Genomic DNA, 27,594 nt, shown 5'->3' on the forward strand with positions numbered 1-27,594 from the left:
CCCTTAGATACTAATTGTAGATGTCTTATGACTGGTATAATTGAGGTTGTGTCTGTTTACTTCTCATACTTTTCTGTTAGGAGGGTTTGTATCTCAGCTGGAATTTGACATCAAAATCACTATGGGAAGAAGAGTTAAAGGGAAAGGGCTTGGGGGTAAATTAAATTTGATCACTTGAAAAGCAAATAACTTGAAGTAATTAAATTACTGGTTTGATTCTCCTTAAATGTCACTTAGGAAAGGCTTGCTTTTAACACAGAGTGTTTGTCATTGGCCTGATTTCTTGTGCTGAGAAGCTTGTGAGTTGATGAGATGGAATGACTGGCATGCAGGAGCGATGAGGATGCTGTACAAGCTCGTGAATCAGAGCAGATGGTGTGACTGTTTCAGATATCTTTTCAGTTTTCCTTCCATTTATATGGGCAGCTTTCTTTTGCTAATGGAGTGAGCCTTTGGGGAATAAACCTCAAGACTTAATACAGAATGCTGAGGTCTTCTGTCCTCGAGATGAAAAGGAGAAAGCTTATAGAAGTAAAGCTGCAGTTTTAGCCCAGGAGGATTTTAGTTGCCGAGTGCTGCATTTTAGTAGCATGAGCTGGAAAATCCTAATTCCATTTGCTGCATACATTACCTTCACCCATCCTGGCTGAACACTGCCAAGTGTCTGCCCTAAGGGAGTGCAGAGCAGGTCAAATCAGTGAGCAAGATTGTGTAGCACCAGTTAGTACCAGGGCTGTGCTCTCTCTGCCCTGACAACAGAAGTTGAGTCTCTTAATTCATTGGTGAGTGCTGCCTGTCCATCTCCTACCTGAATGTCCCTGTGAGCTGAGGCACTGTCACCTGAAAAACCAGCTGCAGACCTCCTCAGGGAGTCATCAAGAGTTTTGAGGAAATTCTTAAGGAAGTGTTTCGTGGTGGTTCTTGCCAGAAATGCAGGACTTGGAGAGTTCACACAGTAACTCAGCACTGGGCTGTAAGTTGTCTGTCTGCTTTCTTGTTAGAGGTAACTGAGTAGTCACAAACCTTTCCCCAAAGCCTGGCAGACATTTCCACACTTCTGATCCCATGGCCAGCCAACTTAGCATGCCCTCATACTTTTGTTTCAGTCCTTGGAGCTGTTTCCTTTAAATAAGAAGTTGCTTCTTGATCCTGACTTGTCTTTTCAGTGTAATGCTTGGTCCTTAGGATCCTGATTTGGGGTAAATCTGTTTTAAGGAATAATTAGTGCTTTAGGTTGTCCTAGGCAAACCATTTACTGGTTGATTCAGCTGTTTACAAAACCCCCAAACTCTGGAAATAAGGGGGCTGCTGAACTTAGTTGTTTCTCCCTCTGCTCTTAAACTGCTGATAGCTGCTGCTCAGGTTTTGTATTCTCTTCTAAGGAGTGAAGAAACTTTTACATAAGAACAACAGAAACAGCTGTGATTTCTATTTTTGGTAGTCAGTTATCCTTTTTGCCTTTTTCTCAGCACAGCATTCTCTCAGAACTAGGTAAGTGCCTCAGACTTAGCTTGCTGCTTGCTAGGCATGAGCCTTTGCACTGCCATGGTCGGCAGCTTCCAGGCTGTGCCTCCCTCTGCGCTTGGGGACAACCCCTATTTCTGTCTCTGGATGCCGCCTTTTCCTGGCTGCCAGGTGGTGACAGACCTCATTTGTTACTGCGAGCGATGCATCGTTGTGCCAGCCACTGCTGCTCTCAGCTTGCAGGAAAAGCTGTGATAGAAGGATACACTGCAGAGGGAAATGAGCACATCTTGAAGGATGGAAGGGCTGCCTGGTGCTGAGGTGCCCTCCAAGGCTTCCCAATACAGCTGGACTTAGAGCCTGAACAACTTAGTCCTTCTCCATCTGTGCTCACTGAAGGGATGTTGTCTGGATGACTGACATTAGTCCCATTTTAGAGAAAGCTGAGACACATTTAACTTTTGTGGTGGTCCCTACGTTTGTAGAGGGTGTTAAGGAGTTAAGGCAGGGAGTGCTATCTCCTTGCTCTACTACATAGTGATACTCTTTAATTACATTAATTTAATTTCATGCTGTTTTGCAACAGAAATTTTGACATTGAGGAATGCACTCAGAACACTTCAGTGGGTGTTGTACACTCATAGTTTGTGATTGTTACTGTTCCTTCGCTTTGTAGCTGCACTGATAACTTGCTGGTACAGCAAAATATTGTTCAGAAGTGCTTTTTTGTCTTGGTTGGATGGCCATGTGTAAAAGGTAAGAAATAACTGTGATGTGGGAGGTGCAGAACTGTGTAATATGCAGTATTTAGTGGATCATTTTTCCACCATGAAGGGGACTGACTGACCACACCTGACCTTTTATCACATCTATCAAACTGCTTTGGAAAGATTTCAAGTGTGGGGTTTTTCTTCCTTGAACATGTCAGGTGGGAAGTGTGGCTGTCATTGATACCTGCATTGAAGTGTTCTGTCACAGTTTTTGCTCAGCTGAATAGAAACAGATGTTGTAGGTACAAGAAACCTGGAAAATACCATCGGAAGTGCTAAAAAACTTAAGAAAGCTTTACAGGTGGGGCTGTCCTGAACAAGAACCTAAGTTGAGGCTACGCTGCAGAGGAACTGTGAAAGGGTTGCTGAGGAGCTGAGTAATAGTTTCTCTGCTCACATTGTTTTGTTTTAAAAATTACTTTTATTCTTTTGTAACTACTGTCTGTTCAATGGCATGGATGTATTTCATCTTTAATCCAGTGTGGTGTTCCATGTGTCTCTTCTGCAGCTTACTTTTAGCCAAAATGCCCTGAGGTGAACATGTTTCTCAACAGTACTGTTTTGTTCTCCAGCTGTCCTGCTTTTTGCCCAGGACTGCTCAGCTCAGTACCTTCTTAGTCATACCAGGACTCAAAAGTTAGAGTTTTTGTTAGTTACCAGGACAAGATTTGAAGAGAGACACATTCTCAGAAGCAAAGCAGTAATGCCATGTTCAAGTATGATCCAACCCAAAATTAAAGGTAATCATATTAATTAGAAAATTGCAGGCTCCTCTCCAGAAGTCATCCATCAGCAAAACTGACGGTAACCCTTCATACCTCTGTCAAGCCTTGTTAGGATTATTTCAGCAATTAATGTGTTTAAAAATGCTATAATACTCTCAGGAAGAGTCAATGTTTCAGCATGCAGAGTGCTGGGGCGATGTTGCTATGGCAGCCCTAGCCATGATTTTCTTTCTCTTGTTAATGCCAATTTTTTTTTATTCCCAGAATGTCCTACATTTTAGTTATTGGTATTCTTCATTTTTAAATGGTTCTTTATAAAGTAGCAAGACCGTTTATCAGTCATTTTATTGCTTTTCCTAGTGTAATTGCTAGTACAGGTAATACAATACCACTTTGTGTGGAAGATACTGTAAATATAATCTAATCAAAAAGACTTCACTCAGTAGCACGAATCAATAGCCAGAGAGGCTGCTGTGAAATGTTTTTCTGATCATAGTTAATTATTTTTATATCTCTTTGCTAGTGACCTTGAACATCACATCTACCCTGAGGTACCAGCACCTTCTAGCGTGATGTTGTGGAGTAAAGGTGTCTCAGTATTTACCTTGGTGTGATGAAAACCAGACAGCCAGCAAAAATGTCAGTATGGCAAACATTGGAATAGGCTGCCCAAGTGAGAAGTGGTGGAATCAGCCTCCCAGGAAGTATTTAAAAGATATGTAGATGAGGCACTTAGTTTAGTGGTGGCCTTGGAAGTGTGGGGTTAACAGTTGGACTTGAAGGTCTTGAAGGTCTTTTCCAACCTAAAGAATTCTATGATTTTGTAAGATAAAGCCACCTCATTTTAGCAGAGGTTTAATGGACATAGGGTTTGTGCTTCCACTCCCTTTTTTTCCACTGGACTGCAGCCAGTTCACTGCGGTGTGGGGCAGTGCTGAAGGCACCACAGTGCTACCTTTGTTTTGAACCACGTTGGCCAGTGGCTCACAGAGCTGAAGGTGCTGCTCAGAGGGGGTTGCAGCCATCTCCCTTCCCCCTGGGAAGAGCCTGGCCTTCCCCAAGTGCCCAAAGTGTATAATATGACTGATCCCCAGCAGAGATAACATAATTGCATTTTATTCCTTCATGGGATTTCTCATGTTCTCCTTTCTCCTTCATGGATGCTGGCATGCCATGCTTTTGCTCCTGTTGTCATGGCAAATCCGTATGTCAGGAGGAAAAGTAACTGTTGTTCATGGATTATATTACATTACATTACAAGGATATTTCATAAGTGTGTCCAGTGACAAGGTAATAAGCTGTGCAGTGTTTGTGGTAGCTCATGTGTTTCCTCTGCTAAAAATCTTAATATGTCAGCTTTGTCCTCATGGAAATAGCAAAATAACTCAAACATCCTCAAGTAAAGCATCAGTGTGTTCCTCATGTTTAGCTTGAGCATTGGTTCATTTTGAGAATTTAGGGAACATAGAAATGATGGTACCTTTGTATGCTGCTCTCCAGCCTGCACACCCAGAGACAGCTGCATTGAACTGAACGTGGAGTTCTTCTGGAGAGAAATGCTTGTTAACAAGGCGGTCAGAACAAACCTTGTGTAGTCAGTGAGGGTTTGCAGCATCTGGCAGGATACCAGGATCCAAATACTCTTTTTTTTAAAGACTTAATTTCTTGTTATGTGTTAATGTGACTCCTGGAGTGATTCTGGAACAGAAAAAGACTTCAGCAAGGATTTGCATCTAGATTAGATTTTTTTTTTCCCCTAGCTGAACTTGCATTAACTTTCATTGTCACTTTGCACGCCAGTGCTACAGAAAAGAATGACCCCAACACAGACAACCTGAGAAGAATAAGGGATCTTTACAGGGCACAAGTGACTGCAGAGCACCCAAGTCTGGAGCACTGGAATGGGACAGGAGGACACACACAACCCTGGGTGGAGAGGAGGAGTGAAGGACCCTGGCAGGAGGTGCAGAGGCACTCTGGGGACAGCCCACAGAATGAGGTGGGCGAATGTCCAGAACTCCAGGCCTGAGTGTGGGTTTGGGGTGGCAAAAGGCAGGGAATGGAGGAAGAGAAAGCCTGTGGGAGAGGTGCAAAGAGGGCGATTCTCTTCCTTGATTCTTGGCATTCGTCTAAGTGGGCAGTGATTTGCTCTTTGGTGGTAAACAGCAATTTGTGTTCATTTCCACCCACTGTAGGGAGAGGTAGGGAGGCTTCCCTCTGAGCTAGAGCTGCTGTCCACGTGTTCTGCTCTGACCTTGTTCCCAACTTGGGAGGAAACAGTCTCTGTCCTTCTTGGGGTAAGATGGAAAGGTACTGATGGTATTTGATGAAATCAAGGATGTTTTTTTGAAAATCTCCTACGAAATAGGTATTCTTGTATATCTATATATACCTACATATACATACATACATACATATACATAAACCACGAACACTGTATATATAAATAAAAATGACAGCATTGTACTGTTTGCACTTGAGCTTCCAGCTCTGAAACAGCTGCAGTCCTGCAAGAAAGTGTTCGGCAGGCAGAAGTGATTTCTATACCAAACTGCTGCTGTTGAGTGTTGCAGAAGACAAAGGAAATGAGAGCAAACACCGTTTTGAATTGATTTCTTGGTTTTTTTAACTAAAATGATCATTAAGCCCCTTTGGTGCCTTGAAAGCTGAGTACAGAAGGAAACATGATGAAGATTGAGCTTTCTGAGGGAAACCTTGCACAAGCATAGGTAGGCTTTTCTCCTAGCACTTGGAGTTCAATATGCTGGATAATATTTGAAATGAGCATTTCTGTGTGCTACCCTCAAGCAACACACGTAGGGAGCCACAACTGTGGAGCCCTTTTTCTTGGCTGCCTTTGAATCAAGGTGCTTGGTCTCTGAGGGTTCACTTCTTAATACTGGTAGAGAAGTGATTTTCTGGTGTTAAACATCAGTTACCCAGTCAAGTGGAAGTAGCTAAACTATGTGGAAGAAGAGAGTCTGAGAAAATATTTCTTATGTCAACCCTATTCTGTGGGGGAGTAGTTAGTTGAGAAAGACATTAAAAAAGAAAAATAAATTTTTTTTCTGGACCAATGGCCTGAAAGGTCTATAAAATTAAAACTTGTTTTGTTTTAAGCAGCCATCAATCAGTCTCACAGAGAATTTGTTTAGCCTACGTAAGGGCATGTGCTGCCTTTGGTGTGGTAGTTCAGCTGAGGTGCTCAATGATGGGACTTCAACCTGAAACACAGATGCAACTTCTTTTATAGCATATTAATTAAGCTCTTATTATAGACAATGGTATTTGCAGTGCTGCTTCCTCCAGATCAAAAAACACTCTCTCCTTTCCTACCCACAAAATGAAGCAATAAAAGTGAAAACAAAATGCTCACCACGATGAAAATGCTCTCTAACAGGCAAAAGCTGGCGGCAGCACAACCAGCTGTGAGGTGGAGCTGAGGACATGTTAGGGAGGGTTTCTGCACCTCAGCAGCTTGGGATCAGTGCAGGTGAAGAAACTTTTGAGTCAGTGTTTGGAAACTTTGAGTTAATGCTTTGAAAATGGGAGTCATTGTATGCGCTCCCAAAAAGGGACCAGGTGAAAGCTTCTGAGAGATTTGGAGAGAATGGATGTGATGGTGTGATGATTAGGTTTGTGCGTTGTGGAGCTTGAAAAATGTTTGTTTTGTTTTTTTTTTGAGAGCTGGGTAATCATAAAAATGGAAGATAAGTACTATAGGTCTAAATCCAAATTAGAATATGAGAAAGAATATGTGCTTCAGCAGCAAGTCCAAACTGAATCATCAAATACACTTGTGTTCTCCAGTCACAGTGGCTTCTGGAGGTTCTCTCTATGGGTCTCTGTCTAACTTACACTCTGGAGGAAAAAGCTGATTGTTATGTTGCTTTCTAAGTGCAGCAAAGACACATGAAAGTTTGAAGTAGTTAACATAGTGGGGGTTTTTTGTTTTTATTTTGCTCTTTGCAGAGGGGATTTAAATCGGGGAAAATGATCCACTGCAAAATCTTGAGAGTTGGAGTAGAAGTGACATGCAGAATCTTCCTGCTGTCAGCTCAGCCTGTTTGTGCATATGCTGAGTGTGGCATATTTAACTGCAGGTTAGCTCGGGAGCTTGCAAGCTTTGAGGTTTTTTGGGTTTGCTTCATTTTGGTTTTGTTGTTTTTTTTTTTTTTACTGTTTGGTAGCAAAATATTAAGATGAAAGTATTAAAATAGCAGAAAGGTTTTACACTTGAAATCTGTCATCCAGTCTTCCTGCCACTTTACATCACTTTGTGCAATTCCTGTGGGCTAGCTGGTAGTGCGCCAAGTTGAATTTGATTTCTGCTTTGGTTTGAAGCAAGAAAGGATGAAGATTGCGAACTTGAAAGGAAAGGAAATGTGCAAGGATAGAATTTCTAATGTCAGAATTCTGTGTTCAGAGGGGTAATTGAATCACATAGTGCACTATTGCCAGGAGCTCAAGCTTAGAGTAATTTGCAAACCTGGTAGAAAAAGGGAATGACCATAATTGCTCTTTAGATCTTTTTTTTTTCTTTCTTGAATAGAAGAGGAAGTGAGGAACACTTATTTCTACAAAGAAGAACCTGATCAGGGGAGGTGGCCAAAAGCAAGACAGTGTCTATACACTTTAAATAGCACATCCTCTTTCTGTCTGATTTTATGTGTATGCTGTTCTTGTTTTTTTTGTTATTCTGCTGCTTAAGTTACTTTGGCTATTTCTATCTGAACCAAATCGTAATGTTTTTTCCCCTCTTTTGGTAGCTGCTTCATGACAGAATAAAAACTGGATGCGAGTTGTGATTGATGTGTGATTTTGCAGCTTGTAGCACTATGAGAAACGCAGGTGCAGCTGATGATGTTTGCTAGAAGTAGATTGAAAAAGCAAGAAAATGAAATTTCACTTCTGCACAGAAAACCTATTGTAAAACTGTGGGGCAGGAAGCAATTCCGGAAGCAAAAACTCCATTTGTTTCTGCGGGACAAAATGAAGAGGCTTCTTCAAGGCCAGGTAGATGATAATTCAAACCACGCACATCGCTGCCAGCTATCCCCAGTGGAGATTGAAACAGACGTGTTTGTTTGTGGAATAAAGAGGAGCCCCGGGAGCACTGAATTTTCTGCAGCTGGAGGGGACTTTCATCAGGATGGAGGACGTGATTCCAAGGGAGTGAGTGAAGTTTGTGTTGGTGAGGTGGAACTGAACTGGGATGGCTATGTGAAAATACCATGTTCGGTTCAACAGAACAAGAAGGACTTGCAGGGAAATTCTTCCGATGGTATCACACAGACCTCGTCTGAAATAAAGAGCAGAGTGTCTGAGGGGCAGGACCTTTCTTCCCTGAGCATTACCATGAGCTGGAGGGATGCAGCTGAAAGGCAAGGGTGCTTTCCCCAGGAAAAGCCCACTGCATACAAGAGCCGTAGAAGGCAATCAAGAGATCGCTCAGCTGATGTGGTTGATTACATTGTTAAAGAGCTCCAGGGAATAAGTCGAATCCAGACAGAGATCGCAGAGCTTCGCCAGCACCTCACCTTGATAAAAGGCTCTGTGGATGAAGTCTCCAGCTGCGTGGATACAGTCTTGAGTGAGATAGAAGGCCTACAAGGTGGTTCCAGTGGCAAAACCCAGGGTACACATGCTCGAGAGCCAAGAAAGGAGGTACAAAAGGAAGAACCAGTATTATATTTTTATGGCATCCCAGAGAAAGATGGTGAAAACACAGTAGAGCTTATCTGCAGCTTCTTGTCTGAGTATCACTGCTTCAATGGTATTCAGTGCAGTAAGTATATAAAAGATGCTTATAGATCAGATGTGGGTGCAGGCAAGCCATTAATGCCAAGACCAGCAGTTGTGAAACTTGTCAGTTGTGAACAGAGAGACTTTATTTTACAGAAGTCTATCCTTCTACGGAACTCAGGGGTCTGGATTGCTACCAGTGAGGAGCAAAAGCGGCAGAATGGCCAGAAGGGCCAGAAAACAGATTCGGTCTCTTTGCAGTCTGGCTTCAAGAAAAATCATCACAACTCGGTGAATCCTGATGGAGCTCAGAGAACTGATGCAGTTGGGCAACTCCAAATGGACTCATGCCAGGTTAAGTATAAAAGCACGAGTAGGAAAGCACAATGCACAGGACAGAGACCTGATTCTGCACAGAAATCAGCCTTGACTAAGGAAAGCAACTCAGTACCTGAGACTGGAAAGGAAACACAAACAATAAGCTGCGGTGAGCAGCCTTCAGATGACAGTGACATTCACCAGGTCCTTCATGAACCTCTGCAAAATCCACAGGTGACCAATTTGGCCAAACCAGGTGATGGAAATCACTGCTGCTCATCTGACTCTTCTGGCCGTGCAAACCAGATGTGTGCTTCAAATAATGGTGGTGAGCACAGGCTTGACACTGAAAATGTCACTGAGAATTGCTCTTCCCTTCTAGAAAAAGATGAGGGCATAACCACAGAAGAAATTGAAATAGACTGTGATACTTCATGCAAACTAACCAGTGCAGAGAAAGTTGATATTCAAAGAGAAGATGTTTCTAGTGGGGTGACAACCATTAGCTATGATCATACAACAGATGAAATGGCTGATAGTAGTGACAGCTTGAAAGATATGATCCAAATGGACCTGAATGATCAAGATCCAACTGATCAGGTCTTTAGGGATGTCCTGGAAAATTCTCAGTATTTCCTTGACCATTCCCGGGATAACATTGATCTTGTAGACATGAAGTTTTACACTAATAAGCTTGGGAAAGCTATTCACCACTTCAGGTCTGCTCTGCAGGTGGTATTTAATAAACTGGAAACAAGTGATTCTGAAATCCTTTTGGAAAATGATAGTGGCTTACAGATGGATGATGACAACACACTTATGCTGACCAGTTCAGGTATGGGTGGCAGCTCTGACAACTTTGCAGAAACCCCTCCTAGTCAGTCCTCTGAGAGCCAGGCAAACACAAATGTCAACAGCGAAGCATCCGCTCAGGTGCAATTTGCTCCTTCCAGTCTTTCCTCTGTTCCTCATGAGCCTCCTGTTTCCAGTTTGGTGCCATCGTCTGACTGTGAAATCCCTGCTGGGCATTGCTTACCTCCTGAGGAGCTTGGAGAAGATGTGAACACCCTACCTGAGCCAGCAAAGGAGTGCAGACCCATGAGCCTTGACAAGGTGTGCGCAGAGACCATCTACCTGAACAAGTGCATCAACAATTTCAAAAATGTGCTGAGGGAAAAGAGACAAATGCGTAGGAGACTCTTAAAAGAATTAGCACAGGAAGGAAACTGGATTTCTGCTGAGGAGACAAATTCAGGTAAAATGAAAAAAATGTTTTTAAGGAGATGTCAAACTCTGATATTTGTGCAGCCAGCGGCCAAAACCTCATTATGTGGGTGAACAGTTTATTAGAAGTTGTGAGCAAATAGTTACAGACAAGTACATATGCTGTTCAACACTACTGACAAAACCCCCTGAAATTTATTGTGTAACACACTAAAATGCCAGTTAGCAAGCTTCACCTCTCTCTTTTTTTTTTCTTTTTTTTTTTTTTCCAGACAGGAAGATTTGCAGTGCTTCTTCAAAATAGCAGGTGTTAAGGTTTTTCATCATAATTCGTGACTTGGTTTCTTGTTAAATATAATAGCTAAGACATGTGATAACAAAGTGTGCATTGGAGCTATAAGTATCCAGATTTGCAGTTTTGTGAGTTGAGTGGATCTAGACTTGAAGTGACTCTATCACGAAGTGGGAATTCTCAGTGTTTAATCACTGCTAGGTGTTATCCTAGTACAGACCTTTAAAAATAAAAATTAAATAAAAGCAAAACAGACACACAAAATGGTCGAGACTTGTATTTTGGTATTGTTTCCGTAACTTGTCCTCGAGATGAGAAATTGTTCGTTTCTGTGGAACTGCATGCCTTACTTCCAGCACAGATATTGAAGAGCCAATATGAGGTGATACAGTGGTGGAGCTGTGCTGCTAAATCTATCCCTGAGCATGTGGGAGATAAAGCTGACCAGCATCTTTTGATGGGACATGTTTTGATAGGCCTTGATTTGGTAAAACAGAACCTAAACTTGAAATGTAAGTCCATCTGCCCCCTTCCTCTCCAGGCATTGAGAAGACTTCCTTGGTGTCATCTCTGTCCGGATCACTACACTGTTAAGGGAAGAGGCTTTGTTTCAAGAGTGGAAGATATTTGAATTGCAGCTTGAAATCCTCACATCCTTATTGTGAACTTCTGTGTGTCAAATACTATGTTCACTCTTCTTGCAATCATGAAAGCTAGTCAGAGTAATCAGAGGGCTCTTTTTCTGACTGAAAGAGTCATCTAACTCCAAGTGCTTTTCCAGTGACTGTGCTTTCACTGTGAACAAACAATTTGTCAACCTGTATTTGACTTCTGTACCAATGACCTTCTCAGTTATGCTGATCATAAAGCTTGTAATCAGCTCTCTGTTTTCTTATTTCATAAAAGGTCTTTAATATAGAGTTGGCTTAAACAATAGTTGTTTAGTGAGGGAAACACTGGGATTTGTTGACAGGCTTGGCAGACATGCTTTTTTTTTTTTTTTTGGTAGTGTTTGCATGGTGCTCAAGTCTGGACATATGTCCTAATTTTAGGACCCAAAGGAACAGACAGGGGTTTGGATTAGCATATATCACAGTGCACCAAAAGCATTGAAATAGCCTGTTTCTGAATGTGAGAGGAGGCTGATCATCTCAGCAGAGTTTGAGCAGTACAGGCATGTTCACAAGGAGAGAAGTAGCCAAAACAGTTAAGGAGGAGAAGGAGGAACAGTGCTGGACTTAGTACCTCAAATCTGGCTCCAGGGTGAATTGGCATTCCTGAGCCTCCCTGGTTCAGTTCTCCTGAACATCATCTAGTGACGTGACAAAGAGTTGGTGCTTGTGTGACACTCATGTAAAGGTGGATCTAGATATTAGATTTGGCTATTGAAGCTATAAAAATAAGTGTGTTATGAAATCGTGATGCAGGAAATGTGCTCTGAGAGATGGGAGGAGTCAAATGAGTCAAGGGTAGTGGAAAACACTGGTTAAAGGATAAGAAAAAGGAAGAGACCTTGGGAAAAAAACCCTGGAGAAGATATCAAGAAGCAAAGTAGTCCAAACCCTCAGAGCTAGGCAGGGAAGCTGTTTGGGAGTTGGAACTAGATGATCTTTAGGTTCCTTCCACAAGCCATTCCGTGATTCTATGACTCTGTAATGGCATTGTTCTGGCGTGCATTTTTACAGAAAGAGAAGCTGCAGTTTTATGTCCTGCTTCGATGTACTCAAGTTTGAGCCAAGCTTTTATTTTCTTCCTTTGGAAAAAGCATCATACTTGGAATGCAATGAAATCTTGTTGGTTTGCTTTTTTTCCACAGTTGTAGATGAGTGTTTATGTCTCACTTTAAAAATGTAATTTGTTGTTAATAGGCTTTCCAGTTCCTGGGTAAAGTCCACTGAAAACCCAATTCTGCAGCTGTGTTTTTTTGGTTCTGAACCTGAACCACTGCGGTACTCATGTCTGCTCAAAAGTTCAGTTCAGGGTATTTAATTAAATATGTTTGGCAGCATCTTGCAGCAAAGGAATGGATGATAACTTTGAAGGTGTTGGTAAATCTGCATGTTTTGGTGAATCAGAGATGATGCACTGGCATAAAGGTTTAACTTATTTATAGTTGTACACAGATGCAAATTACCGGAAGAATTTGGAACTTGGCAGATGCATGTAAATAATTGTTGCGTTTAATTGGAAGTCAAAAGAGAAAAAAATAAAATATCCCCTGAAAATCTGTGGAAGCTTTTAAAATTTGAATTTGAGAAAAAAGAAAAAAAAAAGTGAAAGTGAAGATGAAGATAGATTGATTTTTTTTAAATGAAAAGTCCTGAAACAGAGATTTTTGTAGATGTAAGGTGACTGCTCAAAAGTGGAACAGTGAAAGAGTTCTGTGATAGGTGTTTAACCAAGTTAGTGACCATTGATGAAGTGCACATGCTGTAATGAGACACAAGATTTTAGATCTTTGTCTGCAGTTACTCAGAGCTTTGCCAAATTTTGTATTTGGCCTGAAACTGTCTCTAACTGCCTTAAATTGATGGGGCTCAGAAATCAAGGATATGTATGGAATTTAAGCTAAAATGTTTTGTTGTGTTTGTGGGTTTTTTTAAGTAAAAAATTAGTCTACTGTAGGATTTATTGCTTTGTGTTTGTATAAAAATAAGTTTGACCTATATTGGAGACGCACTAGTGCCCTGAGGTCTTAAAATTTGGCAGTGCTAGTCTGTGTCAAGGAATTTTCTGTGGAAAATCAACCCCAAATGAGCGAAGTGAACACGCTCTTGAAAAATGTGTAGCTTGCATATGCTCACTGGTAGCTTGGTACTGTTGAGCTGTTGCACTGCCAGAGACTCCATCTGTCCTCAGTGATTTCCAGCCGGGGGCTAAAAGCAGGGTTTCCCCGCTCGACGTGACTGAGAGCCATGGCAGACCTGAGAGGGGACAAAAGTCCAGGTCTTCTGCATCCTCTGCCCTCTGAGACTCCATGAGAGACATGAGGAAGGACTAATTGTTCAAATACAAAGGAGTTAAAAACCCGGGAATGAGGGATATCTGTCTCTGAGACACACGGAAACAGCCGCAAGGACCAAGTCAGGAGAGAATTGGGCTTGAGTTGGAAGGGCTCGGGGTAACTGTGCAAAAAGAAGGACGAAACCAGAGGACTTGGAGTGGAATTGTGTCTGTCTAGGTGAGACCGTTTTCCCTAATAGAACAGGAGAGGCAGGAAGATGATGCTATATGTAAAATATAAAATTACTTCAGAGGAAAACAGTCAGAAGTGTCCATGCCTAACAAAACATATGCCCACCTGAGTCTGGGGTGGACCCCAAATTTCCTCAGCTTCTCCAGGTTGGCAGGTCTGTGCAGAGCTGACTGTCACAACACAGCACTTCTGCCACACCGGCTGTTGGGTAGAAGACAGCAGCATCCTGCTGCTTGGGATTTCTCCTCTGTGAGCTCCAAAGGAGAAGCCTGCAGGGTGGTCCGGAGGCTTTCTTCCCTAATGAGCATCCATGCAGGCATGTCTTAAGGTGGAAAGTAGGGGTTTTATTTTAGCTACAATCCAGCACTTCATTTGCTAAAGTAATTTGACTTCTCCTTAGCAATTGAGTTAAAATAGCTTCTCTATTTTCCTGTCTTGGTGATTGCATGTCTGTAATTATACCCATGTAGACAGTAACTTCAAAAACTATTTTTGCTTTTAAACCAGTTTGAGTGTCTCCTGTTGCCATGAAGATATTCCTTACCCTCCATCTTTCATATGCAAATGAGTAATATGATTCTTCTGTGCAGGGAGAGAATTATCTGATTGGTGGACTTAAAAAATATCATGTCTGTACCGGAAGTTTTGAGTATGACTCTCATGTAACTTTACTAGCCCTGAAATTACCTATCCATAAACATGAGATTTAGCGTAGGAGGCTTCTGGATTTTTTTTTTCTCAGAGGAAAATTGCCTAGATGTATAAACCCAGAAAATATCTCTCTGCATTACGGTATTTTCAAAAGCAAAATGTGTTCTGTGGGAGCTGCCAGTTTCCTCATACCGGGCAAAATGTACAGGGGGTGAGGAGGGAGGCAGCGGGGATGCTTCAGATGCAGGCAGTGGATGCAGTCTGGGGGAAAGAAGGAATCATTTTTGTTTCTCTCTATGATAAGTACAGATTTTCTTTCCTGTATGATAAACAGCGGCTCCAATTCTGTATTAAGATTATTTAAAATTCTTCAGTTAATAGAACAAGAACTGTAACTCCAGAAAGAGCTCTCAAAAGCATATGTATTAATGCATGAGCAGGTATGGATGAAATCTGACTAGTTTAACCGAGATTGATTGAAAGAGATTAGTTGACTGGTGTATGTCCCAGGAAGTGCATGGGAAAACTCTTCGCTGCACAAATGTTTTATCAGCTTGTGGCAAACCTTTACCCCAGTTTCTGAAATCATTTTGCAGATCTCATGGCAGAAATCTGGTCTATTAACTTTTGTTCCTCTTCTTCTTCTCTTTTTCTTTTCTTTGCAGAAGGAGGTAGAGGAGAGCTCCAGGTTGTACATGTTGTCCCTTGTAACCAGCATCTCTTTCTGAAACCCCTGTGTGTGCATGACTCGTCTCCATGTAGCCAATTGCTCCTGCTGAGGCGCTGAGGTTCAGTTTAGCATGTCATGGTTGCCAGAGGCTTTGTTTAACACTGTGTATGAGTTAAGAGTCTGTTCAGTGCGTATTACCTTGGACAAAGAGGAGAACATGAATGCTTGGAGTGATCTCCTCCCTTGGGTGCTCTGTGGGGTGTGTGTGATGTTCACAGGCACCGTGATAGCAGAGTACAAGTTGTTTATCTTGTCCTCTCCGGTCTTCCTTTTTATGAATCTTGTTTAAACCAAGCATATATTAGTTTTTCTTCAGTGATATTATTTCATTTCATGTCTGTCTGGTTCATACACTTAACATCAATTACAGTCAAAAGTACATCTATGGGCTATAATACTGAGATTAAGCAAGACTGGATGCTGAAAGGTGTTCACTGCAGATCCCAGGTCTTTTTAGGTAGCTGCAGGCTTCACTTTGCTTTGAGCAGGGCTCTGTGCCACATGGGGAGAGCAGGATTTTTCCCTTTATACCTACAGTTATTACTTCTCTACTCATGGACTGGTTACCTCTCTGCTTATTACGCTGTGGGCAACAGGTGACTCTTTCCTCCTAACGGGATCTGCAGAATTATTTTATTGACTGCTGTGTGTTTTGTCAACAGTTGTATTTGCAACTATACCTCATACAGAGAAATTACTGTCTTTTGGATCCTCAGCTGTTTTATTTTCTTGAATCTGTGCTGCATGGATTCAGTGCCTGCTGTGCTTCTCCCTCTCCCTGTGTTGTATGAGTGAGGCTAAATCGGTTTCCTGGAGTAGGCTGAACGTTCCAGGGCTTTTGGGCCTCCATGTAGATCTCATCCATTGAGTTTGATTAATTTGCATTTCTGAACTTTATTGGCTTGTGTATCAGCAGTTTTGTTTCATTCTTACAGGTAAATATCTGTCCATTAATGCTTTTTCAGGAATTTTTCACCGCTGGGATAAGCGGTGTCAAATACTTGTGTTAAATTCTGTCTTCCTCTGGCTTCAGTGCAAAACCACTGCAACCTCCTTTAAACTGCTCATCTGGCAGTTAGAAAAGTGGTACTGGATGATACATCAAGTGGAATGAGTTTCCTTTGGGGCTCTTCAGTCCTCAGTTAAATTGATGCTGAATAGAGAATGAATTTAAAATAATGCCTTGACTTGTTGCAGCTTTGGATTCCATGTAAAATGCAGCATATTTGAGTTCAATGAAGACATTGAACCACAAGACTGACTCATTTAATTTGGAAAATTTAGTTCAGTTTGACTCTGCTAATGCCTCTGAAGAAACACTCTAATTAGGCATGACCAGAAGTTTAATTTAGTGAAACAGTTGCTCCTTGTTTTAGCCTGATTCAGTTTAACCTATATCTAAACTGAGGGTTTTGAGATTTAATAATAAAGCATGGTATTTGAAAGCAAGTTAGGATGATTTTCAAAACAAATAAAAGTCATTATTGTTTTTTTAATCTTTTTAAATAAAGCATCATAAAGCAGCTTTCCATGTTTTACATCTGTTTTTTATCTTGAGAGGATAATGTGTTAGACACAGTACTTAAATGTGATGGAAAGTTACATTGTTAGGAAGTCTTTTATGTGGAGAGATGGATTTGTATGGAGGGCTAACAGATCTAGGGATATTATTCTGTTTCCTTATGGTGCTCCAGACTTGCTGATTTTTTATTTTTAATTTTTCTTTATGCTTCTTTGTCCGTTTTATGGATTTTTGCTTCTACAGAAGTACATGATTGTTCTGGCTATTAAAGCATCATCTTGGGTATGAGAGAATTTGCAAATTTAACAATTGCAGTTTTGTTAAATAACTTCTCAGATTACTTGTAAGCCTAGTTGGTGCTTTTCTTAAGAAAACAAAACTCCTATTAGTTTCATATTTGGGCTTCACCAAACATTCCCTTCCCTATGACTGAATACTGTGCTTTAGATGATCATGTCTGTTACCTTGTTTAATCCAGGGCCTTAAATTTATGCTGCTCTGTCACTGGCATTGTTTTGCTAACTGGTCTTTGGTAGATAAGAAACTTTAATTGCTTGGAGAAGACCTTTCAGCAACTGATTGCAGCATGCTTTACTATGAGTGAATATGTTGTGGTACTAGGGGTGACAAGCACTTCCCCAGCTGAAGGTATTTCCTGGACAGTAGGTGTAAAAATGTCATCCAGCAGCATCAGAAATAATGAAAAAAAAATGAAATAAAGATGTGATGGGCTTTTTTGTTCGCATGTTTGCTTCTCCAGCATTTCAGTGCTCCTTCACGTGCTTACTGGAGATTTAAAAAAAGAAAATATTTCAGGTTCAGACTGGTCTGGCTGCTTTCAAGGAAAGATCAAGTGACAGAGATGTGCAGAGAAGATGTATAAGCCAGCAAAACACTTTCTGTGACATGCAGCATGTGGATGACTGGGTGTTAAATGTGTCTATTTTCCCTTTGCCTCTCCCATTTGCTTTGGGAAGGACAGTGCTAAAAGCTCTCGCAGTTGTTACAGTGTTCTTCTCAGCTGCCTGTCGCTTCCGCTGCTTGCCCAGGCTGTGAGTGAGTCAGGCTGCTGCTGTGGGCTGAACTCGAGCTGTGCGAGTCCTAGAGCAGCTGCTGGAGCCCTGCTGTTCCCTGGTCCGAGTGCTGCCTTTGGAGGGTGGGAAACTCCTCCTCTGCAGCAAATCCACCTAATCAGCATTATCATTTGCCTTCTTTAAATGGAAGGGAATATATGAAGAGTTCCTACCCACAACAGTGGTGCAAACTATGGATTACTTTGTTTGACTGACACTCGTGGAGGTGTCTGGATCCTTGAGCCAGCACTTGTAGCTAATGAAGCCTCTCGTTCCTTGACTGCATATGTCAGTGCAAGAAGAGGCTGCAGAGGACTTCTTGGTGACTGCCAGTGCTCTGCCACTGTGATATTGTGCCATTACATCATATATAAACCTCCTAATTTTCTTCTTTAGAACTCGTTAGGTTTGGTGTCTGCTTCTCCTTTTGAAAGGCTGCTACAGAACTGTCATGGTGAGGCACCTTTGAATTTTCATCCTCTGTTTATGATTAGCTGCAGTTCTGCTCCCATTATCCTGCCTATTGAACAAACACAGGAAAAGGTTCTTTTTGATAGAGTAAGCAAGATGTTTTGTTCTCCTTCTATAGTATTGTATTTACATCCTCGAACTGCTTTTGCCATTTTTCTTTGTGAATTCTTTTTATTTTGATATAGACTAAAAAGGCTTCATATGCCTTTGCTAGAGGAGTCTTGCTGGCATGGTACAAAGGTATTTATGCTTTTAGTTCTGTGGAGACATTTCACTGAACATACTCTGTGGATGGTGTTCTCTGCTTACATGGCCGTATCATAGAGGCTTTTGGTCAGTGTGATGACTAGGACTCAAGTCCATTGTCACGTGTTATTCTCCACTGAGGATCACCCTGTATGCAGTCAAGTTCACAGCAGGCTTTGGGACTTGGACCTTGCCGTTTGTTCCATGCTTAATCCTCCATTGTTGCAGTCTTTACTGCCATCAGTTCTTTCCACTGGACATATGTGTTCAGTATCAATAACTCCCCTGTGTTTGTCATTTCCAGATTTTATCAGCAGATCCTGCTTACTCCCACTAGCTTCCTTATTGCGTTGTCCATGGCTGGCTCAGTTACAGTTACTTGTTTATCCACCTTAAAGCTCCTTCCTCCTCCTCAGCTTATCCGGCCTTATTAACGTCACATGGCATTGCATCAAAAGTTTTTTATTGAAATGAAAATTCAGCTTATCATTCATTTTACAGTATAAAGAAAAATAGTTGGTTTGTGAAACAAAACCAAAATGTTTTCAAAATTGGTGCACCTCTGTTACATTTTTTCCTGTTATTCACTTGCCTCCATGTTAATTCTTCTCTTCATGTTTGCTCAGAAGCCTTTCAAACTGTTGAAGCCAGTAATGATCCCACATTAATCCGGATCACACGTCCTTCCTCCCCACACACACCTTAACTGTGGGTACTGCATTGCCTCTTCTACAGTCTCAAGGCATCAGTTCCTGTTTGATGGATGTCAGGGGCTGATTCTCTTGGCATTTTCTCAGGGAGAAGGCTGCCTGGAGCAAATTACCTCTTTACATTGCTTTCAGCAGGTGATAACTCCTGTTTCTATGCATCCATCACCTGCCTTGGCCCTGCATCAATATTGTCACTTGCTGGAAGCTTCTTTGTTTTGTGCTGTTGTACCGAGATGACTTTGAATCTTGACCCTAGAGATGCTCGTTCTCTTGTTTTCTTGTTATTTGCATGACTAAAAGGCTTGGTAAAAGTAATTAAAATACATGAGCAAAAGTATAATTTATCTGGAACTCTTGGCAGTTTTTACTTGGCATGTCTCAAATCTGGGAAACGATGGAGGTTTGTTTCCTAATCGCACTTTCTGCCCTCCCTGCATCCATATTCCTGGGTGTTATCTGTTGACTCATGATTGGCTGTAGGAAATGGTTATTGCTCAGCAAGTTAACAGCTTTCCCTGGATCTTTTTTCCCCTGGTCTGCAGGCTGCAGTGAATAAGCTGTTTTGTGGTCTTTTAATGTCTCAAATATCAGTCACTTTTATTTAGAGTTTCTCAGGTAAAATGATCGAAAACTTGTTTGTTAAACTAAGTCCTTTTGCCAATCAGTGTTGCCACCTTTGTTTGTCATTCTCTGTCATTCATCTCGGCTGAACCATCTGATGTCAAACTCGGTCCATTATAAAACCTTTGTCCATTTTAATGTTGCTTTTTAGCCACAGCTCTTCCAAGTGTTCAAAAGCAAAGGTAGAGGTGTCCTCCCCTGTGTGCTCAGAAGGATGTGATTGCATTTGCTTCATGAAATCTTCTCTCTTGACCAGCAGTTGGTTTAGATCCCTCCAGAGGAAATGCAGGTTTCAGGCTGAGGGGTTTTGGAAGCACAGCTTGGAGCAGTGACACGTAGAGCACAGTCTGTCCCTCAGGACCCTGGAGCCTGATGTGTTGCTCCAGCTGTGGGGAAACATGCACTGTGCTGGACTGTGGGTCTAGGTCTGCTCTGCAGGCCTGTCTGATCATACAGAAATATCTGTTCCATTGTTTATACAATGGAATGTCCATTCCATTATGGATAATGTCATCTTGTTCAGTCTGTTTAAACATAAAATAATAAAAATTATGTAGTCTTTAAATCTGCCTATCCCTGGAGTTGTTGGACTCACAGATACAAAGTTTGACCTTATGCTTCTGTTCAAGCTGAGACCTCAGATAGAAACTTGTTGTCCTTTGTTACTTCTGCTCTTCTTGGGAGAGCTTGTCTGTTACCTGTGAACAATCTGGAGATGCACAGCTTACCCAAAGCATAGGACAAAAAAAACCAAAAAAAGAACACATCCCTAAAAGAAAGCGCTTTTATCTTTCATAAAATTGGATCTTTTTTCCTGACTCGAACTCCTTTACTTTGTTGATTCTCAGTTTGTGAGTCCTATGGCTGGAAATGCTTTTGTTTTCCAATGTGTCAAGTTGTAGCCTCCTTATGCTCTTGGCAGACGTGATTATCTGAGTTTGGAGTGTTAGCTATTAGCAGTGTGTCTTAGTCCTGTTTGAAACGAGCATTTCTTTCAGGGAGGGCAAGAGAATGTATGACCTGTAGCTGGAACAAAGAGGTTTTCATTTTCAGGTAACCATTTTCTCCTTATCCAGAACCTTTTGTTTCCTCTAGCTACATTGCAGGTGTTTAAGTACTTATCACTTTTAATGAGTCCACTGAAGATTTTCAAAGAAACAGAATATCATTCTATAAATACGATCCTGATATGAACATGAGAACATGGTTTGAATTCATAAATATGAATCTTCGTATTGGCAGTCTGTGGTGTTTTCCAACAGACTGTGAGATCCCAGTTCACCTGCAGTCATCTTGCAAGTACTGGCTCTTGTTTCACACCTGTTAGAAATTAAATACTTTGATGTGAATAGGTGGAGCTGCAATGGGACCTCTCTGCTTAGGGGACTAAAGAGTCTTCACATCTGAGCATGAGCAAAGCTCACAAGTGTTTGTACCAAGGTTCATGTTGGTCTGGTCTGTCATTTGTGCATTTCATACAAGTGCTTTTAATTTATAACATCTTCATTATGACCACATTCAGATTGAGTGGTGACCCGTAGTAATAGGAGCTCTCGAATAACTCATGTTGGTTTGGGTTGGAAAAAAATGAAAAGCTGGTCCTTGAGAATGCCTTTTGAATGAGGAGGTGCACTGAACAGGCTCTTCAGGTTCCAGTCCTAGGTGTTCAATGAAATTGCATAGCCTGTCTGTGTCTGTATGACTTATCCTGGCATCTTGGTCACTGGAGGTGCTTTAATGAGTTTATGTATGCATTTGCCAGCATGCAGTGACGTCTGTTACCCTTTCCTCAGAGTACAATCCGAATACTTTTTTCTGGTATTTTCTGGTGTTTTTGGAAACTAATTTCATGTTGCTCTTTTCCCTTCCTCTCTTTAAGGGCCAAGATGTGGCTGATCCATCAAAACCACCCTGGCTCAAAGGAGGGTAAGTAGTGGTTTGAGACCTTATTTCCCTTTATTTATAATTACAGGGAGGTCTGCAGTTCACTTTAAGTTAAAACAGCATTTCTAGCGTTTTAAATGAAGTAATTAAGTGGCCAAACCTCACTTAGGGCTAGGCTGCTGCTGTATTTCAGTCTGCTCTTAAGGAGCTGGAGGTAGCTGTGCTGCTCTTTGAGAACTGTGGTTAAAATCAAGGTTATACTTGCAATGTATAATCTGTAATGTATTGGTGGCAGATGCTTGTGGCAGGTGCTTATGGCTGTAGTATTAAATAATTGTTACTGAGCACCTCAGAGTGGTCTGGGTGAAATTCTTTTTCCTAAATCAATCACTCATGGCACCGGGAGCGTGAAAGAGTAGCTCTTAAAGACTACCATGTCTTTTGCTCTTAGAAGGAAAAGGTAGGTTTGGGGAAGTGTTCTGTCTTTGCAATGTTTTCTATGGTCATTATAGTAGTGAAAACTGCATTAACTCTAGAAATCATTTCAGTTCCAATTTTTAAAGCAGTGATTATCATGCCTGATTTGTACAGATGAGAGTGAGGGGTTGTGAATTCTCTCCACAATGGCAGCAAATGAAGCAGACAGATCCTGATTGTAATTTCAGCATGACACTCTCCATAATAGGTGCCAGCATGGTAGCTTCCCTAGAATCCTCTGGGAAAAAAAAAAAAAAAAGGAAGAGAATGACACGTTTTACGAGCTGCTAGGTTATGTGCCTGGTACACGACGAGGGTGATTCGGTTTGGTGGTGGGGCACTCATTAGGAGCTGATAGTCAGAAGCAATAGATTTGCCCTGAAATCTCAGCAAGAGGTTGTCTTGCTACACACTTAAGTTAATTCTCATACTACTGAAGGAAGCTTCCCTAATAAAACGTGAAGTTAAATTAGAGGCTTCATTATACGGCTTTCTGCTTTTGGAGTTATTGTTCTTCAGTGTTGGTATTCCCACAAAGCGTCACCTGCAGATGCCTGGAGCTGCCTAGCAACCCTGTGCTTTCCCAAGGAGCCCAGGACTTGGGCGAGCACACTGCTGGAGAACTGGCAATTTGCTGGAGCAGAAGACAGTGATTTATAGTAACTATAAGCAGCACCTTCTCCTGCTTTAACATGGACACAGCGTACCCAGTTTATTGGTTCGTGCACACAAAATGATTCCCCAGCCTGAAAGATGAATACACCTACAGTCCTGAAATACTCAAAAATGTGTTTTGTCGATTCAAGCCAGTGTTTTCTCTAGTCTGTAATTTTTTCCTTTCTATGCAAGATGTAACAAAACAGTCTGGCTAATGTAGTTTTGACAAAAGTTTGTCATATTCACTGTATTCCCCATGCAAGGGATTTCTGGAGAAGGTGGTTGTGGGTGGTAAACCTTTTAATTCCACCCTTAGCTGCATTGTGGCTTATTAGCCTCAAAGTATATTTAAGCATTTTTGTTTGTTCTTTCAATAGGAAGATTAGAGTAGTGGTGTCCCTTGAAGGAAGTAGTCACCTTCTATCATTGCAAACCACCTTTGCTTGCTTAAATTTTCAAGATTTAATGGACGCTTCTGTGTGATAAAACTTGTATTAAAAGATGAATACACACTTCAAGGTACTTTAACTTTTAGAATAATGCAACAGTAGCTCCCTATCTGTAATCACTGGGTTTGGAGAGATCACTGCGAAAAAGGTACAATTGGTATTATGGATCAGTCTCTGGGTGTAATATCTCATATCTATGTAATTTATTTATTAGTGCATATCTTCTTCTCATGCAGAAATGCTATTCACTCCTCAATACAGCTCTCCATAATAATGCTATAAATATTACAGTCACTGCAGAGGAGAGTTACCCTACTACTTATAAAGCTACATATTTGAAGCACTGTCAGTTCCTCTGTCTGTGCAAATACTGTAATTTTATTAAGCAAGGTAGCAATTGTGCTTGAATAAAGAGACTGAGATAGCTGAAAGCACAACACTTTTGAAAATTAAGAATTGTTGCTATTCATTTATTTATTTGTTTGTTTATGTATATTAACAAGCTAAAAGCATGTCATCTGAGTGCATAACTGTCTGTGTTCTAAGAAACTGTCTGTTCCTTCAGTGACAAGCGCAAGCACTTTTCAAATATGTTTGTCATCCTGGCCTACCACTGGTACTCTCATAAACCTCAAGCAAGCAAAATTATTTTTGCAAGAAACCAAGTAGTAACTGGACATGTTTCTCGAGCAGAATAATTTGTATAGGCTCACCTTGAACTTATAAAACATGCAATATTTATGTTTCTTTCTTTCCTGGGAAATGTCAGAGTATCACAGTTTCAATTGCATTAGGAAAAAAAAAATCATTGGAAATCGTGTAGAAAAGAAGTGTCATTTCGCAACTCTGCAACTGACTTTTAGCAGGAGCACTGACTCTGGATTATTACTTGTGACCATTTTGTTGCATCTTTTCAGCTTACAGACTCTCCCTTTCTATTTTGTATATGCTTTCATAATTTGAGTGATTTGACACAAATCTTTGACCCCAACTTATCAATAAGCTGTGTTGTGGCTTAAGTAATGCTGAGATTCGTGGCATTATCTGAGTAGTCTTCCATGACACCTATTTTACCCCAAAAAAGTATCACTGATATCAGAAAGGATTTGTAACATTAGGGCAGCAGACAAAATTCCACGTTTAATCCCAGTAAGTCTGGCAGTAATATTTCTGGCAATATAAACACTGTGCAGATATCTCTTGTTTCTTGATGTAGGTGAGATTTCTCTATAATATGTCAGAAGGGATCATGGCAGTGTAACTTGGGCAAAAAGTTTTTCTGGAATTCTCTATCGGAAATGAGGACAGCCTCAAGTGAAAACACAGTGTCGCCTCACTGTAAGGATTTTCAGTGTTGGGAAAACTGTGCTCATTCTTGGCCAAATATTTCAGCAGATTCAGTTAACTGCTGTAAACCTCCACCTTTCTCGTGCCTGAGTTTGCCTCCTTTCCCAGTGACTGCAGGTGGTGTGTCAGGAGCACAGAGGGGCTGTGCTGCCGTGCAAATGTGACTCATCCTGCGTGTGGAGCTGGCACAGTTTGCGCAGTTACACGTGACTGCTCACCTTCCCACCAAGCTCGTTCAGCCAGCAGCAGCTGTCAGCTCAGCCCTGGCCCGGACATGTCACCCTCTCATGCCCCATCGAAAAAGTCAATTGTGTTTTTGCAATTCTGTCTCATGTTTCTGTAATAATAGACTGTTTTCCTCTCTGGCACAGCCTGGTCTGCGTCGTGACAGCCTCATCTGTCCTCGAGCATGGCCTGCTGTTACGTAGGTTTGGTCACCCTGGATTTCTTTTTTTTTTTCCTTGTTTTTTTACTTTTGGCTGTATTTAACGGGGGCTTGAGTAGGTCCTGCTTTCTGAGGGTTGCCTCTTGTCACTTACCAGCCTCCCAATTTTCATAGCATATGCAAATTTGTAGTGGCAGTTTGATTTCCTAGATCATTAGGAAGGGTAACTCTCTGCTATGGTTTTAATTGCAGTAAGAACAGTTTGTCCCATATTCCTTTTTCCTGTAATTGTGTTGTCCTAAAGCATTTTGGCTGGGTCAGGTGTGCCAAATCAGCCAAACAGACAGGTTAAAAGGGCTATCCAGTTTGTCATACGAATGCCAAAAGGTGTAAACCAGTGTGGTATGGGGTGAAAATGAATGAGTAAGGATGGAGAGACAGAGGGTTCCTTTACAGTCTCTGTAGTCAAGTAAAAGGCTTCAGGAACCATATTCCTAATGTTACCAAGGTGTGAGAGCAGCGTGGAGCTGGGAAAGGTGAGAGAGACAGTGAGAGGGGCTTTACCTGGTGGGCTGAGTGTTCGTTGCATGGAGTCACAGCAGGGAATTGTGTGCTCTGTTTCCAGCCTTAGCAAAAAGCAGTGTCTAAATTCATTGCAGATGGATGCATTTGCTGGGGGCCTTTAAGCTGAAATAATAGGTCTGCTTCAAGTACAGGGTTACATCCACGTGGTGTTACCAGTGAAGGGCAGGTTCCAGGTGTACTTATCCAGTCTGGCATCGCCAGGTGGGAAGCAGATTATAGTGTTTTATTTCATCAGGCTCTGACTGTTGCTGGGATAATGGCTCTTTTGCTCCATTGCCACTTCCATCAGCAAATGGCAGCTCTTGGGTGTACAGGTCTGGATGGCTTGAAGTGCTGAGCACCACAAATGGTCTCTTTCATAGAAATAAAAATAATCTCCTTTATCCTCAGATGTCAGGTTTTTCCTAATAATTATATGGACCTCAAGGGCCAGGATTAACTATGTTCCAGCCACGAATCAGAAGATGGGTAGCAGCATCCTTCCCCTGGGCTGATCCTCTTTGACATGCTCCCTCCTAACCACCAACACCAGGCAGGAATGTCTGGATTGTTGTGCGTGAAGAAGATAAACACTTAATCGTTTTTAGCATTAACTTTACACTTTCTTAAGTATAATCTTCTGGCTGATTTTTATTCCTCCAGTAAAGCATCCCCCTCTTCACCCCTCTCAACCCTAAATTAATGAATCTATTTTTTTTCCTCTCCTGAATTTCCAGGCCTGCAGGTGGTCTCTATGGCATTGACAGCATGCCCGATCTACGCAAAAAAAAGCCAATTCCACTTGTCAGTGATCTGGTAAGAGATTTGTTTGTTTCTCTTCTGCCACATAGCCATTAGTGCAGCTGGCTTTACTTTTTCAGTGTGTGGTAACGGTTTCTGTCACTTCAAGAAGCTGAAGGTTTCCCATTTTGTTAAATTAATTCTTGTGCTAAAGGTTTAGGAGTTGTGCTTGAAAAAATCTCAGTGAGAATGAGCTACAGTTGTGTAGATAGTTTCACTTGATAGAATGAAGGTATTTTTCATGTTCTTTTTCCTTGTTAGTCTACAAAAAATATTTGATTATTTTTGGGCCTGCATTATTTTTGAGCGTTTTCCTAAAAATCACGTACCTTAGGGAAAGTTATAATGTCCATGTGAGGTTTGGCAACTCACCAGAGGGTTGGAATTTCAGAGGATAGATAAACGAGCATATGTGCTTGGATTTTAAAAGCTATTTGCAATATTGCCAGTAGGCTTCTGCACTGAGGAAGCACAAGAACCAAGCGAGTAATGAGGACAAGTTTCATATGCTTGTATGATATGGTGAAATAAGGCTTCTGCAGGACAAATGGTTTTCTGTTGCCTGTATTCAGTACACGTAGCAATTTCATACTTGAGGGAAATGCTGTAACAGCTGAAAGACTGAAGTTTCCATATCCTGTAATTCATGTGAGAAGATGCATGCAATTTTCTCTGCCAGCTTATGCATGGGAAGCTTAGTATGTGTCTACTAACTGCTTGTATCTTAAATCTCTGCAATAATGGCATTAACTTGTGTTACTTCCCTTGAACGCTTTCATTCTCTCTCTTCACAGGCCATGGTAAGTGAAACTAAAGACTATCCATTAAGTCTTCACCAAAAAAAACCCCCACCCAAATTATTTTACCTTATTTTCCCTTCACTTCTTTTCTTTTTGAACCTGCAGTATTGCAGTGCATGTGTATCCAGCATTCTGTCCCGCTCCATCACTGAGGGAATGAACTTTTTCAGTCTGTCTTCAAACAGCATAAAGCAGAGCATAAATGGAGGCTTTTGACACGGTTTGATTATTTCAAAGCAAATGCTGCTACCTTTAATTTCCTCCTCTGCCTTCATCTAACTGGAGTGGCTTGCTGCAGAAATCCCGTGTATGCCACTGTGAAGTCCTGCACTGTCCTGTGCTGTCCACAGCTGCAAAACAGGATTAGGGGGGATGTGAAAGGCAGTTCTTTGAGGGGAAAATGCAGTTCATTGTGTTCGGTGATGGCCAATGAATGTGATACACCAGCACATTCAAACCTCTGCCCCCAACC

At 41.4% G+C, this 27,594-nt stretch overlaps 1 protein-coding gene across 10 annotated transcripts in view; it reads left to right on the plus strand.

Moving 5' to 3' along the window:
- The window catches only part of UNC13B (unc-13 homolog B), a 225,750-nt gene that overhangs the window by 100,284 nt on the left and 97,872 nt on the right, over nucleotides 1-27,594 (plus strand). For 4 of the 10 annotated variants that reach the window (XR_003532083.1, XM_027670390.1, XM_027670393.1 and 1 more), the window contains exons 2-6: nucleotides 7,729-10,277; nucleotides 15,051-15,073; nucleotides 21,638-21,684; nucleotides 26,259-26,337; nucleotides 27,117-27,122. Coding sequence is in view for 9 of the 10 variants with exons in the window: in XM_027670390.1 (XP_027526191.1) it covers nucleotides 7,820-10,277; nucleotides 15,051-15,073; nucleotides 21,638-21,684; nucleotides 26,259-26,337; nucleotides 27,117-27,122 (2,613 nt within the window). In the remaining variant the exon portion in view is untranslated. Of the gene's footprint in view, nucleotides 1-1,498; nucleotides 2,221-7,728; nucleotides 10,278-15,050; nucleotides 15,074-21,637; nucleotides 21,685-26,258; nucleotides 26,338-27,116; nucleotides 27,123-27,594 lie in introns of those variants that run through there. The other 6 variants (XM_027670392.1, XM_027670395.1, XM_027670396.1 and 3 more) reach the window with 4 other exon arrangements.

This window comes from Neopelma chrysocephalum, unplaced genomic scaffold (genome assembly GCF_003984885.1).
Source record: "Neopelma chrysocephalum unplaced genomic scaffold, ASM398488v2 Primary Assembly neopelma1_96845, whole genome shotgun sequence".
NCBI lineage: Eukaryota > Metazoa > Chordata > Aves > Passeriformes > Pipridae > Neopelma > Neopelma chrysocephalum.